Source organism: Lepisosteus oculatus, chromosome 2, assembly GCF_040954835.1.
Source record: "Lepisosteus oculatus isolate fLepOcu1 chromosome 2, fLepOcu1.hap2, whole genome shotgun sequence".
In the NCBI taxonomy this organism is placed as follows: Eukaryota; Metazoa; Chordata; class Actinopteri; order Semionotiformes; family Lepisosteidae; genus Lepisosteus; species Lepisosteus oculatus.
The window spans coordinates 51,990,871-52,006,646 of NC_090697.1; the positions used below are offsets into that span (position 1 = coordinate 51,990,871).

General features: G+C 35.2%; 1 protein-coding gene across 1 annotated transcript in view; it reads left to right on the plus strand.

Moving 5' to 3' along the window:
* Window positions 1–15,776, plus strand: part of rab32a (RAB32a, member RAS oncogene family) — a 55,529-nt gene that overhangs the window by 18,007 nt on the left and 21,746 nt on the right. The window contains exon 2 of the mRNA XM_006625811.3: window positions 12,081–12,361. Coding sequence (XP_006625874.1) covers window positions 12,081–12,361 — 281 coding nt within the window. The remainder of the gene's footprint in view (window positions 1–12,080; window positions 12,362–15,776) is intronic.

A 15,776-nucleotide genomic window follows, 5' to 3' on the forward strand; every position in this document is an offset into this window, starting at 1 on the left:
CCATTAAACATTTTACCATGCCGCCATACTGGCATGACAGTTAGCAGTACTGACTCCCTGCTTTGTTGGTCTGGGTCTGAGCCTGACCTTGGTACCTTTGGTGTGAATTTCAAATTGTATTATTAGTTGGGCAAATTGTATTATTAGTTTACCAAAACGTTGTAAAAATAGTAGGTCATTTTAATTTCAGATTGTTTATTTTTTTCTGTAAACAAAGCAATCAAGAAAGGAGAACGTATCAATAACAAATACAGAAACTCTTGAGTTGGATTAAAAGTCAAATCAGAATTCTACATTGTAGGGAATGGAGTAACATGTGAAAAATAAAAACTAAAAGACTCAATTGATCAAAATTTAAGTTCTGATATTCAATGTGGTTTTACACCTTTTGATTCAAACTCTGATTTATTAAATTTTTCTGTTTTTCTGCTTTACCTTACATTTTTGAGTAACTCGGTGTTTCCGGCCAGGACTAACGTATTTACTTTTGTTTGATCTTCCCGTGAGCCTTCTCAAGATCAGTCCATTGCCTGTGCTCATGACCTTCATTTACATTTTATTGCCTCCATAGGTCCTGCCTTAAATATTATAACAAATTCAACTTTTTAAGAAGCGCATTTTGTTATAGGCTAAATATTCACCATCTTTGTAACCCCGATGAGAAAATGATAATGTGTTTGACCTGATTTGTGACTTTGTGATCCTGTAATGATATCTGTGTATATAATAGTGTGACAGTGGTTTAGTCATTTTATGAACAATCATATAAGGAGGTAAGGTTTGAAACTCATTTTTTTATCTATTCATGCCCTCTGCTTCAGGCCTTTGTTTCTTGTCTTTCCATCTACAACAGCAGGTGTCATTATGTTGTTAAGGTTCCAGCTAAATTATTTCAACCTGTACATGTGATGTTAGTAATACAGTAAATGGCTTTGAGTCCTACAGTTTTCTGAAAATATTTGTTGTTTATGTACCTCTAATATACTGTATACAATAGTATTTTTTTCTTTCTACGTAACATAGTGGTGTACATATTTCAGAATATTAACAGGTGGGAATAAATGTTACCCTCTCATCCTCTGGAATTCAGTTATGATAAATATATTTTTTCTCTCTGCAGTACTATTACACTATTATATTTTTATATCACAACATTATCCAATTGTTAACTCATTCTGTAATACAATGTTTTTTGTTCCTGTTTTGTCAGAAGTATCAGTGAATTTGGAGGGAACTGTACCTTTATATGATATAGCTTTAGGATAAAGTCTAGGTAATTTGGTGTAGCAGTAGCAGGATAATTACATCCTTTCTTTTTCTGTTCTGCACACAATTTAGTGTTAGTAGTTAGTGAAAAAGGCCATTTTAAATTAGAAATCATCAGATATTCTCGTCTTTATGTACACACACAATTTGGATTAATTGGTTGTTTTTTACGACGTGACTTCTGCGCCTGTTTGAGAGACTGAGACGTGCAGACGCTCCCACCTGCAGACACATTAGTCATTTACCAAGTCTGCAAGCTCCACGGTGTCTGACACGAGAAGTCCCCAATATAAGAACAGTGTGTCTCATTGGTGTCACTGCAGACTAGCAGGAATTTAGCATTTCACAGGACAAAGTGGTTGCCCGAAAGCTCTGGTGATCACATTCATATTTGGCTGGTGGTATGATCTAGGCTCACACTATAAATGTCTGGATCCTTCAGCCTGTGCTCCATAAATACTATGTGTTTGAATAGAATTGTGTAGAAGTCACTTGTTGTGCCTCCCTTAGATAAATGATGTACTGTAAGTGTAAGTTACAGTATGCATTGCAGGGATGAATAAGGAATGAACACGATTCTCCAGATTCATTGAAATATCACAATTTAATGATCGACGTGATCTCCACGTCGACAACTTCCCAGGATTTGGACTGTACTAGTGTTGTGGCAACAAACATGCCTGGCCAAAACTTCTACAGAAAAAACATTTTCTATTTTCATAATTTCCTTTGAGGGCTATATAAGCTATTACATTCAGTGTCTTCCATTTTTGTTCCGGTTATTGCTATTACTGTATTTATTACTAAGGTTTAATAAGACTTTGGTGGAATAGAAAAGGGGGGATTGTGTTGTTACAAATATTCTGGTTCAAATAGTGAGTGGATTCCTTTTTGTAGTGTAAATCATTTGCTACAAAGCTTTTCAGAGATTTACATAAGGACAAGCATTGGTGCCTTCCTTTTTGCTCTCTTCCTAACAATCAAAGAGAAATTTTGGCAGGTATCACTTCAGTTTTAAAGCTTACAAATTTTATGCAGTCAGCCACTTCAATAGCAGCAAAAGCAAAACTGAACTGAACACAAGAATTCTTCATGTGAGTGGTGATTTAATAATTTGTCCCATGTGTGCTTTCATCATTGCTGCATTCAGTTTCTCTGCAGCCTGTGGCTGAAATTTACCCGCCTTAACCAGCTCAAAAGTGTTGCAAAAACACTATCTTGCCGTCATTCTGCACTTTTTCACTTTTATTTAAAATGTTTTTTCCCTTTACTTTTAAAAAACAGCTGATTTTTTTTCTCAGTAGATCATATCTGTTCTCTGGGCAATGATTTTAAATGTCTGAAGTTATCCCTCCTGTGCTAATGTTCATGTACAGTATATTGTACAGTATATCCTTTCCAAATATTTCCTTTTTTGCTAACATAACATGGTAGCATAGAAAGTTACTTGCTCCTTGCTGTTCAAAAGGAGAGTTATCAATTTGGCTTTAGAGTTACAGATTTGAGGAGACAAAACTCTTTGCACTGCTTTTTGGAGGCCTTTGTCATAAAACATTTCAAATCTGCACTGAACTGTGCTGTGACTTTTTGCATCTCTCCACCTTAAAGGAAATCATTGATAGAATTTTGACAACTGGTGGAAAAGCCTAATTTATACTAGAAAACATTCAGCAGTTTTGGAGGCTTCCAAGCAAGTCCCCACCTACACTGTGTAACAAAACAACCTACAACCTACAACCTAATTAGCAGTTTGAGGAGAGAATAGTGTGTTAGGTATCTGTCTTGATTTAAGCTCAATTCAAGATTTTTGTGAAGTTCTGTTTTATCCCATACAAAATGTATAGGATAAAATTGGCCAATTTATGTCTATTGTAATTGGTAATAAAATTATGGGGCAATAGGGCTTTTCAAAAACCAAGATGTCCTGAATACCATTTTATTGTGTTGCTGGTGAGCAGCCTGTATTCACAGCTAATGTTCTAATGTTCACAGCTTGTTACTGCCACACAGCTTTGCTTTTGTATTTCCCGATTTCCTTGGAATTTTTGAAAGCAGCTTCAGTCTCGCTATTATTTTTACATAACTCTAGTTCTTTCTATGAAAAAAATTCTTACTGTTGGGAAAATTTATGTGAAGTATCAAGGACAATTGTTTTGGTTGAAATAATGACAAATTATATCAAAAAGTTATTATGACACATGTTCATGGAGAAATTGAGAAACTCTCTGACAAAAATTATGATTTTGGAGGGTTGCCCGAACCTCCAGTCAATCATGTACATATTCTGGGAGAACATCACCCAACTAAACCTTAGGCACTGTTGTAAACACAAGACCCAAACTATGTGACCTAGGATTCTGAAACACTTAGAGCAGGCATAAGACAGGTCCTGTGATCTAATGATAATCACCACAACAACCCTTAAATGACGTTGTGCTCTGAAAACACGGCCAGATTAACGTGGTAATTAACACAATGCTTAACATCATTCATTCATATTAACATTAAATATAGTACGCATTGCATTTAAATTGGAATATTTATATTTAATATTAAATTATTGTTGTTAATAATGATCAGTGATGTTATTATACTCTCATTAATTAATACCATTTTAATATTTAACATGTTGTGATGTATAAAATAATAAAAATTTTAATATAGTGTACATATTATTTACTATTTTATTTAGAAAGAATCTTTGTTAAAAATAAAATTAGATCCCTTGACTGGGAATCGGAAACGTGACCTTCAGGGTGATAGGAACACACTTACCCCCACTGTACCAAAGCATCACTCACTAACATACTGTACACTAGCTGAAACACATTAAAATGTTTCCAAAATAATCACAAGTGAACAGATCAAAGAAATTGATGCAGATGCTTAAGAAGAAAGTGGAATACGCTACTATTACCAGCTATATGATATTAATGGAAAAAAGTATTATAGGATAAAAGTACTATTATGTTTACAACAATAACAAGAGCAAGTATTCATAGAAGAGGCTAAACATCACAGCTTCTTATAAAGTATATGAGTATAGTTAGAATGAGTACGTCAAAACTTACCACAGTACCACAAAATAACCACAGTAAGTGACCGAGTTAAAGACTTTGATGCATAAAATGTTTATGAAGAAACTGGATTACTGTTGTGTTATTTTTTAGCTACCTCTATCAGCCATATACAGTACTGTGTGTATAATATATTTATGTTCCTTAAATTAATATTGTTTATGATGTTCAGAGATGTTATGGTTCTGATAATTTTTTGCTCAGCTACTAAAATTTCACTTTATTTGTAAAATTCCATATTAAGCGTATTTAAACATTCACAGAAGAGATAAAGATTAAATGAAGCAATTGTTTCACTAACATCTAATGCACCACAAGAGCCACTTACTGATCATCTTTGGCTAGTGAATTGGATAACACAACGCGTGGCACTGCAAGTAATGCATTTGGAAGAAATACTGCATGTTCTAAGTGGCTGCATCTGTACAGTATGGTATAAATACAACATTTATGTTTTTCTTCTTAGAAACAAGCATGGAACATGCTGTCTGAGTACACAATTATGAGGAAATAGGCTTAAGAATGAAAACAGGAGAGGGGTGTGTGTCTGAAACAAACAGCCCAATCACACTGCTCAAGCCAGGATCCTGTGATCCCCCAGAGAATGGTTAGAGACCAGAGAGACCCTTAGATGACTAAAATACTTACTTTTAAATGAGAAAGGTGGGCCAAACAGCTTTTTATTTGTAGCCTTTCTTCTGTGCAAAATCTTGAAATGATAGTATTGACTGGTTTCAAAGTTTTAAGGCAACCACTGAATGGAAATAAGACAAATCTGGTCAGAATATCTGTTTCAGTTTATTTTGTCTTTTATTTTGTGTAAAATTCACTGTTTCACAACAGTTTTCTAGTGACAGTTTGAATCATCTGTTGAGGTCAGTTATGTAATTTCTTTGCTTTGTCCTCTGCCTTAGCAGCAATGAGGGATGTCAGTTTGTTTAAAATTCTGGAACTGCAGTCTCATGTGTCTATCTGCACTGCATTTTTCATGCAAGAAGGCACAGCAACATGTTTCATGAACATTGTCCCATTGCAACACAGTTGTTGCATAATGAGGTTTTTCATAATGTGTGCCATGAATTTCCTTAAGCAGCAAAGTATTTAATTCTCTGCAAGTGTTCTTATGTTGTGTGAGCATGTGTTTTAACATTAAATAATTTTAATATCAGTTATGTAGGTTTTCCTCAAGATGGAAATATAAGAATTTCTGCTTATTGGAATTCACAATAGACTATCACTAACGGTCCCCCACTGTTTCTGTAGGGTCTATTAATAATTTTAATAGCAATGCTTTGCATAGTTTTAATATTTAGAATGACATTCTAAAACTAAACTACAGTTACAGTAAGAAGTTGTTCTCTTCTGTGTCTTGTCCTCTATGAATTAACCTCCTTTTGGTGCAGACTAAATTTAGTAGGATAATAAAGAGCAATTATGTGGCTGAGTTCTACCAGCTCCACTTTTGAAAGGTACAGCATACTCAGAATTTAATCTGAGTAAGATTACTGGGTACTGGGAACCTAGTGGTAAATTCTGATTAACTAAGTTAAAAACTGGTCTGGCTGGGGATGGCACTCTACTGTATATAAAAACCATTCCATGTTCCATTCACTCCCACATTTGTGTCAGTGCTCATTGAAGATCTGTGTGCATTTCTTTTTTTGCCAGTATGAAAAGATATGGTTAGCTGGCAAAATGTGAGTTTAGCTTTAAAATTTTTGTAGCAAACTGTTCTCTAACATATCACTAAAATCCAATCTTGAAAATGAACTTAACAAGAAATATTTGAACCTCAGTATTGTTGCAACAGTCTTTAAGAAATAAGTTGTACAGATTTATATTGTAACAGATGGGGGGTTATCTACAGTAGATGTTTGTGCTTCCTTTATTGATATCTGATTCTACAGCATACTGTTTGAGCATTGCTTTGCTGTATTTACAGAGCTGTGGTTGGACCTTGATGGCAAGTAAACATGGCAAAAGATACAGATGATGAAAGGTGTGATTATCTCAGATTAATCTAATTCACTGTTAGATCATTACAACGAAAAATACTAGTACTAGTGGTCATTATGTCAGCCTTCAAAGGGGTGGATCTTAGGAATGGCTAGGTCTCAGAGTAAGATATACAGAAAGACAGTAAAAATCAAAGAGGAGGAAAGTGAGAATTAAAGGAGGAAAGGAAGGCAACAGCAGCATCTTAGGTAGTGAATTAATCTTAAACCAAAAGAGTTTTTTATACTTTTATCATCCTTAATACCACATTCTGTACAGGTAATCTGAATACTGGAAGAGAACCATAGTCTTCATAAAAGAGGTATGCTGTCTTATTAGAAGAAATTCTAATGTCCTAGATTGTGGTATCCTCAGGCTGAAAGCATCTGTTCTTGGTTAGTCCTGAGGTTTAAAATAGGGAAATCAGTTCCCATTAAATTGTGCACAAACATTTAAAAAGCTGGATTTAGTCCTGGCTAAGATACTTTCATTTAATAGGACAAAAGTTGTCCCTTCACCCATTGAGGCGTTTTTTGTTTGGATTAGAGTCAGAAATTTGCATTTTCTATGTCTATATTGCTCCGACACGCACAGAAGTGTAGTATCTGCATATATTTGTAAACATTGTGTGTTTGTGTAGTGGTGTAATTTATTGTAAAATAGTTTATGCTGTCTGCGATTGCTGCCTGGTCCATATTGCATTATCATGTTGTAGTGCAGAATTAAGTAACTTGCTTGCAAAGCAAACTGATCTCAGGACCTGATTCTTATTTTATTGGGATATTAATTTGATATTCTCTTATAATTTTATCGGCCCCCTAACACTCTTTCATAACAGTTCTTGGCATAGGTTATTTTCTTCCCTAATTTTTGTAACAGTATATTTGTTGTATACATATTTAAAAGAAGGGTTTCCTGACCAAGATGATGTTTGTTGACCAGCAATGAGTAGTTTTGTGTTTTCTTCCAGCCCCAAACAGTTATTACATCTGGGATTATGAGCAGTGGCCTATAGCAAGATGACTGCAGAAGTGAGATGAACTTTAAAGCAGCTTAGCATTATGGAGGTCCTAATAAAGGAAGACCAGAACATTAATATATACATTTTGTGTAAACCAGTCTGATTAATTAGCCATTGAAAGCCTTTCCTTTCATTTATTTTCTTAAAAAGGGACAAAAGTCCTAATTGATATTATTATGAAGATTCAAAGTATTCCATTGTTTTAAATCAATGACTAATATTTAATTTCTCTAAAATGAAAAAGAGCCTATATTACAGGTTTCCTTCCTAATCCATGAACATTTGTATTAACATCACATGTTAAGTCTTGTTGCAAGAAGAAAGACAAAATGAAGCCAAGCTTAATAAGGAGGCCACAGGCTGAGCCATTTTTGAACACAGAGGATTGTAGGAGGTCTTCACCCTTCTTACTAGCCCTGGCTTAAATGCACCTACAGTGCCTTGCGAAAGTATTCGGCCCCCTTGAACTTTTCAACCTTTTGCCACATTTCAGGCTTCAAACATAAAGATATAAATTTTTTATTTTATGTGAAGAATCACCAACAAGTGGGACACAATTGTGAAGTGGAACGAAATCTATTGGATTTTTGAAACTTTTTTAACTAATAAAAAAATGAAAAGTGGGGCGTGCAAAATTATTCGGCCCCCTTGCGTTAATATTTTGTAGAGCCACCTTTTGCTGCGATTACAGCTGCAAGTCGCTTGGGGTATGTCTCTATCAGTTTTGCACATCGAGAGACTGAAATTCTTGCCCATTCTTCCTTGCAAAACAGCTCGAGCTCAGTGAGGTTGGATGGAGAGCGTTTGTGAACAGCAGTTTTCAGCTCTTTCCACAGATTCTCGATTGGATTCAGGTCTGGACTTTGACTTGGCCATTCAAACACCTGGATACGTTTATTTGTGAACCATTCCTTTGTAGATTTTGCTGTATGTTTGGGATCATTGTCTTGTTGGAAGATAAATCTCCGTCCCAGTTTCAGGTCTTTTGCAGACTCCAACAGGTTTTCATCCAGAATGGTCCTGTATTTGGCTGCATCCATCTTCCCCTCAATTTTAACCATCTTCCCTGTCCCTGCTGAAGAAAAGCAGGCCCAAACCATGATGCTGCCACCACCATGTTTGACAGTGGGGATGGTGTGTTGAGGGTGATGAGCTGTGTTGCTTTTACGCCAAACATATCGTTTTGCATTGTGGGCAAAAAGTTCGGTTTTGGTTTCATCTGACCAGAGCACCTTCTTCCACATGTTTGGGGTGTCTCCCAGGTGGCTTGTGGCAAACTTTAGACGAGACTTTTTATGGATATCTTTGAGAAATGGCTTTCTTCTTGCCACTCTTCCATAAAGGCCAGATTTGTGCAGTGTAAGACTGATTGTTGTCCTATGGACAGACTCTCCCACCTCAGCTGTAGTTTTCTGCAGTTCATCCAGAGTGATCATGGGCCTCTTGGCTGCATCTCTGATCAGTCTTCTCCTTGTCTGAGCTGAAAGTTTAGAGGGACGGCCAGGTCTTGGTAGATTTGCAGTGGTCTGATACTCCTTCCATTTCAAGATGATCGCTTGCACAGTGCTCCTTGGGATGTTTGAAGCTTGGGAAATCTTTTTGTATCCAAATCCGGCTTTAAACTTCTCCACAACAGTATTACGGACCTGCCTGGTGTGTTCCTTGGTCTTCATGATGCTCTCTGCGCTTTCAACAGAACCTTGAGACTATCACAGAGCAGGTGCATTTATACAGAGACTTGATTACACACAGGTGGATTCTATTTATCACCATCAGTCATTTAGGACAACATTGGATCATTCAGAGATCCTAGCTGAACTTCTGGAGTGAGTTTGCTGCACTGAAAGTAAAGGGGCCGAATAATTTTGCACGCCCCACTTTTCATTTTTTTATTAGTTAAAAAAGTTTCAAAAATCCAATAGATTTCGTTCCACTTCACAATTGTGTCCCACTTGTTGGTGATTCTTCACATAAAATAAAAAATTTATATCTTTATGTTTGAAGCCTGAAATGTGGCAAAAGGTTGAAAAGTTCAAGGGGGCCGAATACTTTCGCAAGGCACTGTAACTGTGCCTTTTGGGAGTGTCCCATGATGGAGCGCTTTGGGTTGCCTCTTGCCTAATAAAAAGTACAATAGTATAGCTGGAGTGTTTTGTTAGTGCAAGAACAGTGACATTGTGACAGCCTCCTAGGGTGATCTCTACTAGAGGCATTCTTCATTTTCTCTCCCTGTCAATCTCCTCATGTAACAGTTCCACAGAGATCTGAGCTGGAGAGCCAGTTTGTATCAGTTTCAAAACATGTTGTATGTCCTATTTAATCAATTTTGGGTTTGTCCGTGTTTTAAGATCATTATATTTTTTTAAAATAAGGCTTTCATTTACAAGTGAGCCTCCAAAATATTTAGCAAGATAGTCCTACTGATTTGTCTGAAAAAACACTTGAAGTCAGTTTTGCTGAGGAAAATATGCCCTTTAATACATACAGTATGTTTCTAGAATTCAGTAAGATTCTATTAGACTCTATGTTTCCATAGTGAGAAGTAAACTTCCTTCTCTTCTATGCTTTCTTCCTAATCTCTACCACATACAAATGCTGATGATCACATGAACTGCTGAGCTTCCACTTTAACATCAGCTGTGCAGTCAAGAACAGTGCTCTGTTTGTCCTTTTCAGGCCATATATTCTATATCTGAATATCTTTTAAATGCTTTTCACTCGATATTTCTGTTCCTCAGCTAGTATTCTTCATTTTACAAGATCACATATTTATCTTATACCACTCCTCCACAAACATTCAGGTTATGCTTTTTCAAAGAATGTAAATAAAATTCAACTTAAAACACTGCTGGGAGTGTTTTTATTCCATCTCCATTAATAAAAATGTCTGGTTTGTGTAGATTTAATTTTTGTCAACAAATTCCTTTTCCTGAGTTACAAAGTGTGCTGTATACAATACAAACTGAAAAGATTAACTGTGTTAAAACATGTGTCAAGAACAATTCAAAATGCAGTTTAATCCCCTTTCATATTTTTACAGTGGTAAAAGTAGATATGTGTAAGATGTGGTTTCCTACACACTGCAAGGAAAATCAAAACCAGTTTACAAAGTAAGAACTGTACTGTATGTTGTCATACATTCACACATTATTTTAGGTTCACACCACACTTTTAACCAACCGTGCCTTTGTTTTGTGCTGTAGAGACAGAATGCTGTCATGCCTATTTTTTAATATTCAAAGACATCCTGTAAGAAGTTCTGCCAGCTTTACTACCTGGAGTGAGAGTGTGACTAATTATTTCTGCCTGTTCTTTTAGAAGCTTGCTGTTCCTGCAAGTGCTTGAGTGTGAATTTGTTTATGTGGACAGATTTACATAGCAGATTCTTGATCGTCCCATTAAAGGAGCCTGCGACAGAAATATGCATTATATACAGCTGAATATTTAACATGATGGAACATATATAAGTTGATTCTACAATTTTTGAAAGTCTATTAAACAACAAGAAAGCTGCAGATGTACCTACTATATATTTTTTTTACAAATCTGTATTTTAATTTAAAAAATAGAAGTCAAATCTACTAAAGCTTACATTTCAGATTTTATTATTTTGTTACATTAAATTGACTAATTTGGCAGTCCAAAGGGTGCACATGGATCCCATCATCTTAAGAATTCCTTATTAGATGATTTATAGTACAAACATTGTGCTGTCATAATACTATGGTGTCTTCTTTCCCTTTCTTGCAAAGAGTAGTTGAGTAGCTTTTATTACAAAGAAATAAAAGCCTTTAGAATATTGCATCATCATTGCTTATTTTTTTTCATGGTAAAATTTCGTGAGCTCCTTACAATTCATGCAGAACCTAATTAAGTGTTTGAGAAGCCCTACTATGCTTTATCTCAGTTCAGTTACCAAGATTGGATGCCAGTTCCAACGTTCCAACATTAGTTGTCTCTTGGTGTCTCAGGTGTTGAAAGTTAATCTGTATTGTTAATACTAATAGACTCAGTAAATGTCATTCAGGTATGACATTTGATTTGCAGGAGATTCCTGGAAAACTTAACTCCATTTACAACTTTTCAGGTGACTGTTCAGCCTGTTCTACAAACTACAGAATTGCCAAGATGATGACAACTGTAGGAGAAACAGATTTATGTAAAGAAAAATAATTAGTTAAAAAAATCAAATAGTTTAATTTGCTTGGACTGGAATTTTCCTAGATGAAAGTGGATCTCGCTGTGAAATGTCCCTTAGACCAAGGTTTTCCAAAAAACAAGAGAGAGCTTTGCTCCACATTTAGACAGCAGAGAGTGACATCATAGATTGGAAATGAAGCCTAATGATCCCAGTTCTCCCTGCTTTGCAAGACATGATCTAAGGATCTTTTTCTGGGAGCATGTTTGTGAAGCATTATATACAGATGATAGTGCTGAGATGTAACTTAATATTTTTTGCAGACTTTTCCTAATTTGTAATGAGCCTATAAATTTGAAAGGGTTAGATGCTGTTTATTGTTAGAGATGCCTCTTGACTTCATGGTACAAATGAAAATTACAGATCAGGTACAGAGCAGGCACATTTGGAGAAAGGACAAACAAATTGCACTGCTTAGGTAAAATTTAAAGTTTATTTTTCTCCTGAAATTTAGGAGGTTTTTGTTATATTAAATTATGTTATGTTAATTATGTTTCATTAAAATTCTGCCCCTTTTTTTCAGGTCAGGAACGGTTTGGTAACATGACCAGGGTGTACTACAAAGAAGCAGTTGGAGCATTTGTTGTCTTTGATGTCACAAGAGGGTCCACCTTCGAGGCAGTCTCCAAGTGGAAACACGACCTGGACAGCAAGGTGAAGCTGACCAATGGGAATCCTATCCCTGCTGTGCTGCTTGCCAATAAGTGTGACCAGAAGAAAGACAGCACCACTGACAACTTCACCCTCATGGACAATTTTTGCAAAGAGTCTGGCTTCTTGGGTTGGTTTGAAACCTCAGCAAAGGTAAGAGATGCTAGTTAGAGCTAGTTACAGTAGTGTGTGTGGGCTTTAAAATAAGGCACGCATTGTGTTTTCAAGAGGAATTATAGGTTAGAATAAGAGCTGTGCAAGTAATAAAGGCTTGAAGGACATGCACATAATCTTTCAAAAGTATATAATTTAATAGCTTTTCAATTGTTTTCAATTGTGAAACTTGCATGAGAGAAAATACTGCATATTTTTAAGCCTTACAGTAAGGGCTTTCATTCATGTGCAGTGCACTCAAACTGATCATCAAGGTCATCAAATTAACATATGGTGTGTGAGAATAGAAAGGTGTTATAAGCTCGGTACGAGTACATCACTGCCAAGTGACAAAGAAGAAAAAGAGTTTTTGTTGTGAGTTTGCAGATAAGTCAATTCATTATTCAACTCGTACACAAATAATATATCACACTTTATACAAATCTATTGCACATACAGTACAGTGACAAATTACAATATATAACAAACAAGTAATAGGTTTATTCCATGCTGAAAAGAGAAGAAAAAAAACACAACATTTTGACTATGGGGCCTTTTTTGGATGTGAGCAATATATAAGGTCCACCATGATATTATGTTTAAATCGCTGTGGAATCTAAACATTTTATGAAATACATGACAGTTGCTTTAAAAGATCTATAATGTCTAGAACATGGTGAATCTGATTAAAAAAACCTCCTGATGATAGATTTAGAGTTGTTAGAGACACATTTTGATGCACTTCTGAACCACACTGTATTTGCAATGTATTTTAAAATGCTAACTTGACCTACAATCTTTTCCACTTTTTAAGAAAAATATTTTCTGTTGTGCTTTCTTTACAATGGTATAAATTATGTTATTCAACTTGAGATTAGAGATGTTGATGCACAGAAACTTGCATTCATTAGCAGCTTTGATGCTCCAACCATTTATTACACTGGTGTCTTTTCTTTTGTGTTATCAACAATAACTTCTTTAGGTTTTCTTGAATTGAGCTTCACATTATTTGAGCACAAGTTCACCATTGCATCTTCTTTGTACTCAAGATTTATCTTCAGTATGAATTAGTACCACAACACTGGTTTTATTGACAAAGTTGAACTTATTTATACAATCGTCAGTGGAGACACACAGTCATTTGTGAACAGAGTTCAGGAGTGCAAAAAATTCTCAGCCTTGAGGTTTAAGACAACCGGTGGAACCCTATTGTGGAAAAGGTCTTGAAGCATTGTAGTTCAATTTTGGGCAAAGATAGAAAACATCGAAGTAACTATACAACTTTAATTGTAGTAATTCATCACATCTAATGACGTTCTCTTTAAAATGAAATCAGAATGTAAAAGAGAGCTTAAACTATAAAAACAAACATTTTGTAGCATTATTATGTACATTCTGAAGCTCTTTAATGTAACTGTACTGTACATTCATGTAAAAAATGATTGTCATCCTTTAGCAGGACAGCAGCTGTCTAGGATTTTTTTTCAGATTGTTTACTGTTCAGAAACAATGCTGTTTCTGCACACAAGATTCAAATTTTGTCACACTTCATGATTCTCAGTGTTTTCACTCTCAATAAACTGTTTTATCTGTCTCCTCTTCCTATTTTGTTTTATCATTTTAATTGGTATTGACATGTGTTGTCTATTTGCATGTAAAAGGAATGGGGTGTAGTTTACTTAAATATTTTTTAATTAACCCCTGAATATAAGCAGGATAAAGCTACCTTGATGTTTTATATTCATACTTTGTGAATTTAAAGTGCACCACATTGTCAACCAGAACAGTTACATTTGTCCAACCAACAGTAAAGTACAGGGGACACATTGTCAGTTGTTTCACACCCTTAGACAAATTGTTTCACAACAAATCTCTAAATGCTGAGATAATGCTTGCAGCTGTTTTGTGTTTTGCAGTACAGTCCTGGTGATAAAAAATATAGCTGCAACCAAATTTTGTAGCAGCAGAAATTTTTGCAATATTGAAGATTACTCAGGGCTCTAACAATTAGGTTTGATTGCCTATAGCTTAATTTTACTATGCAACCACTCCCTCACCCCAGATGCCGACCTTAACAAAAGTCCTATTTATATTTATTTTCATGATTCCTTTAATATATTAGTCATTTCTGTCAAATAAAATTGAGAAAAACAAAAAAGCCATTTTAAATTTTATGTTCCCTTATGGCGTTTATGCTTGATATTGAGATACAAATCCATTTCAGCATTAAAATAATTAAATATTGCTCTATGTGTGTCTGTCTTAATTCATCCTCAGAATGTAACTAAGAACTAAGGTCAGCATGACTATGTGATGAGTAGTACTCTGGACTTCTGACTGGACTTCAGGAAAAGCAATATAAACTTTTTATATTTTAGATCTTCAGATGCTACTAATACAGAACAGGTGCTTTGTGATCATTGATTGAAACAATTTGAGTTCTAAATCGCAATTAATTCTCTAGATGTATTTGTAGCTAAAGCTGATTATGGAGAGAGCTGCTCTTCCAGTTTCTTGATGAAATAAGCCTACCAAGAGATTCTAACTTTTACTTGTTAATTGTATTTACAGTAATGTATTTATTGTATACATTTGTCATTATGTGTATGTCAGGGATGGCCAGTCCTGGTCCCAGAGAGCCACAATTCAGCCTTAAATCAACAATTTGTAAAGACTTGGAACATGTAAAGCTTCATCAGTTTAGTAAATTTATTGGTTCACTTCAGACCTCAGTTGCCATGTATGGTCTTTGAAAGCTGCTGTATGGGGTGTTGAGATTTGCATGATCTGTGAACTACTTCATTGAATAAATCACTTGCTTATATGATCAAGACTAATCATCTTTACAAATTGATGATTTAGGGGTGATCTGTGAAACGTAGTTCAGGTGCATTAAGATTTCATGTGGATTGTTACTCTCCAGGACCAGGGTTGGCCATCCTTTTTATACTGTATGTACTGTATAGTCACCCCCAAAATTATTGGCATCACATCCTGCCTTGCATCCATTGTTTCAGCTCCCCCTGTGACCCTGTACTGAGTAAAGTAGTGTAGAAAATGGATGAATGGATGGAAGAACATTTCCTTCCAAATTAATTTAAAGAGTTATATAAAGTAATTTTTCACTGATGCTGATCATCTACTTGATTTGGTCAGATTAGATTCCGTCTAGCCACTCCAGCAATTTCTGCAATTTAATGACTTCTACAGTGATTTGTTGTGCTTGACTAGAAAATCATTTAGAATTGTTTTGCTCATTTAACACCTAAATAACACCTAAATGTGATTTTGATTACTGAATTTACTTTTTTTAATACTGTTTATTAAGTTTATTACATGTGTTACATGTAAGAATATGTACCTAACTGAAAAAGGAAAGTTAATCAAATGTGTCTCATTATCACTTTATTCAGTG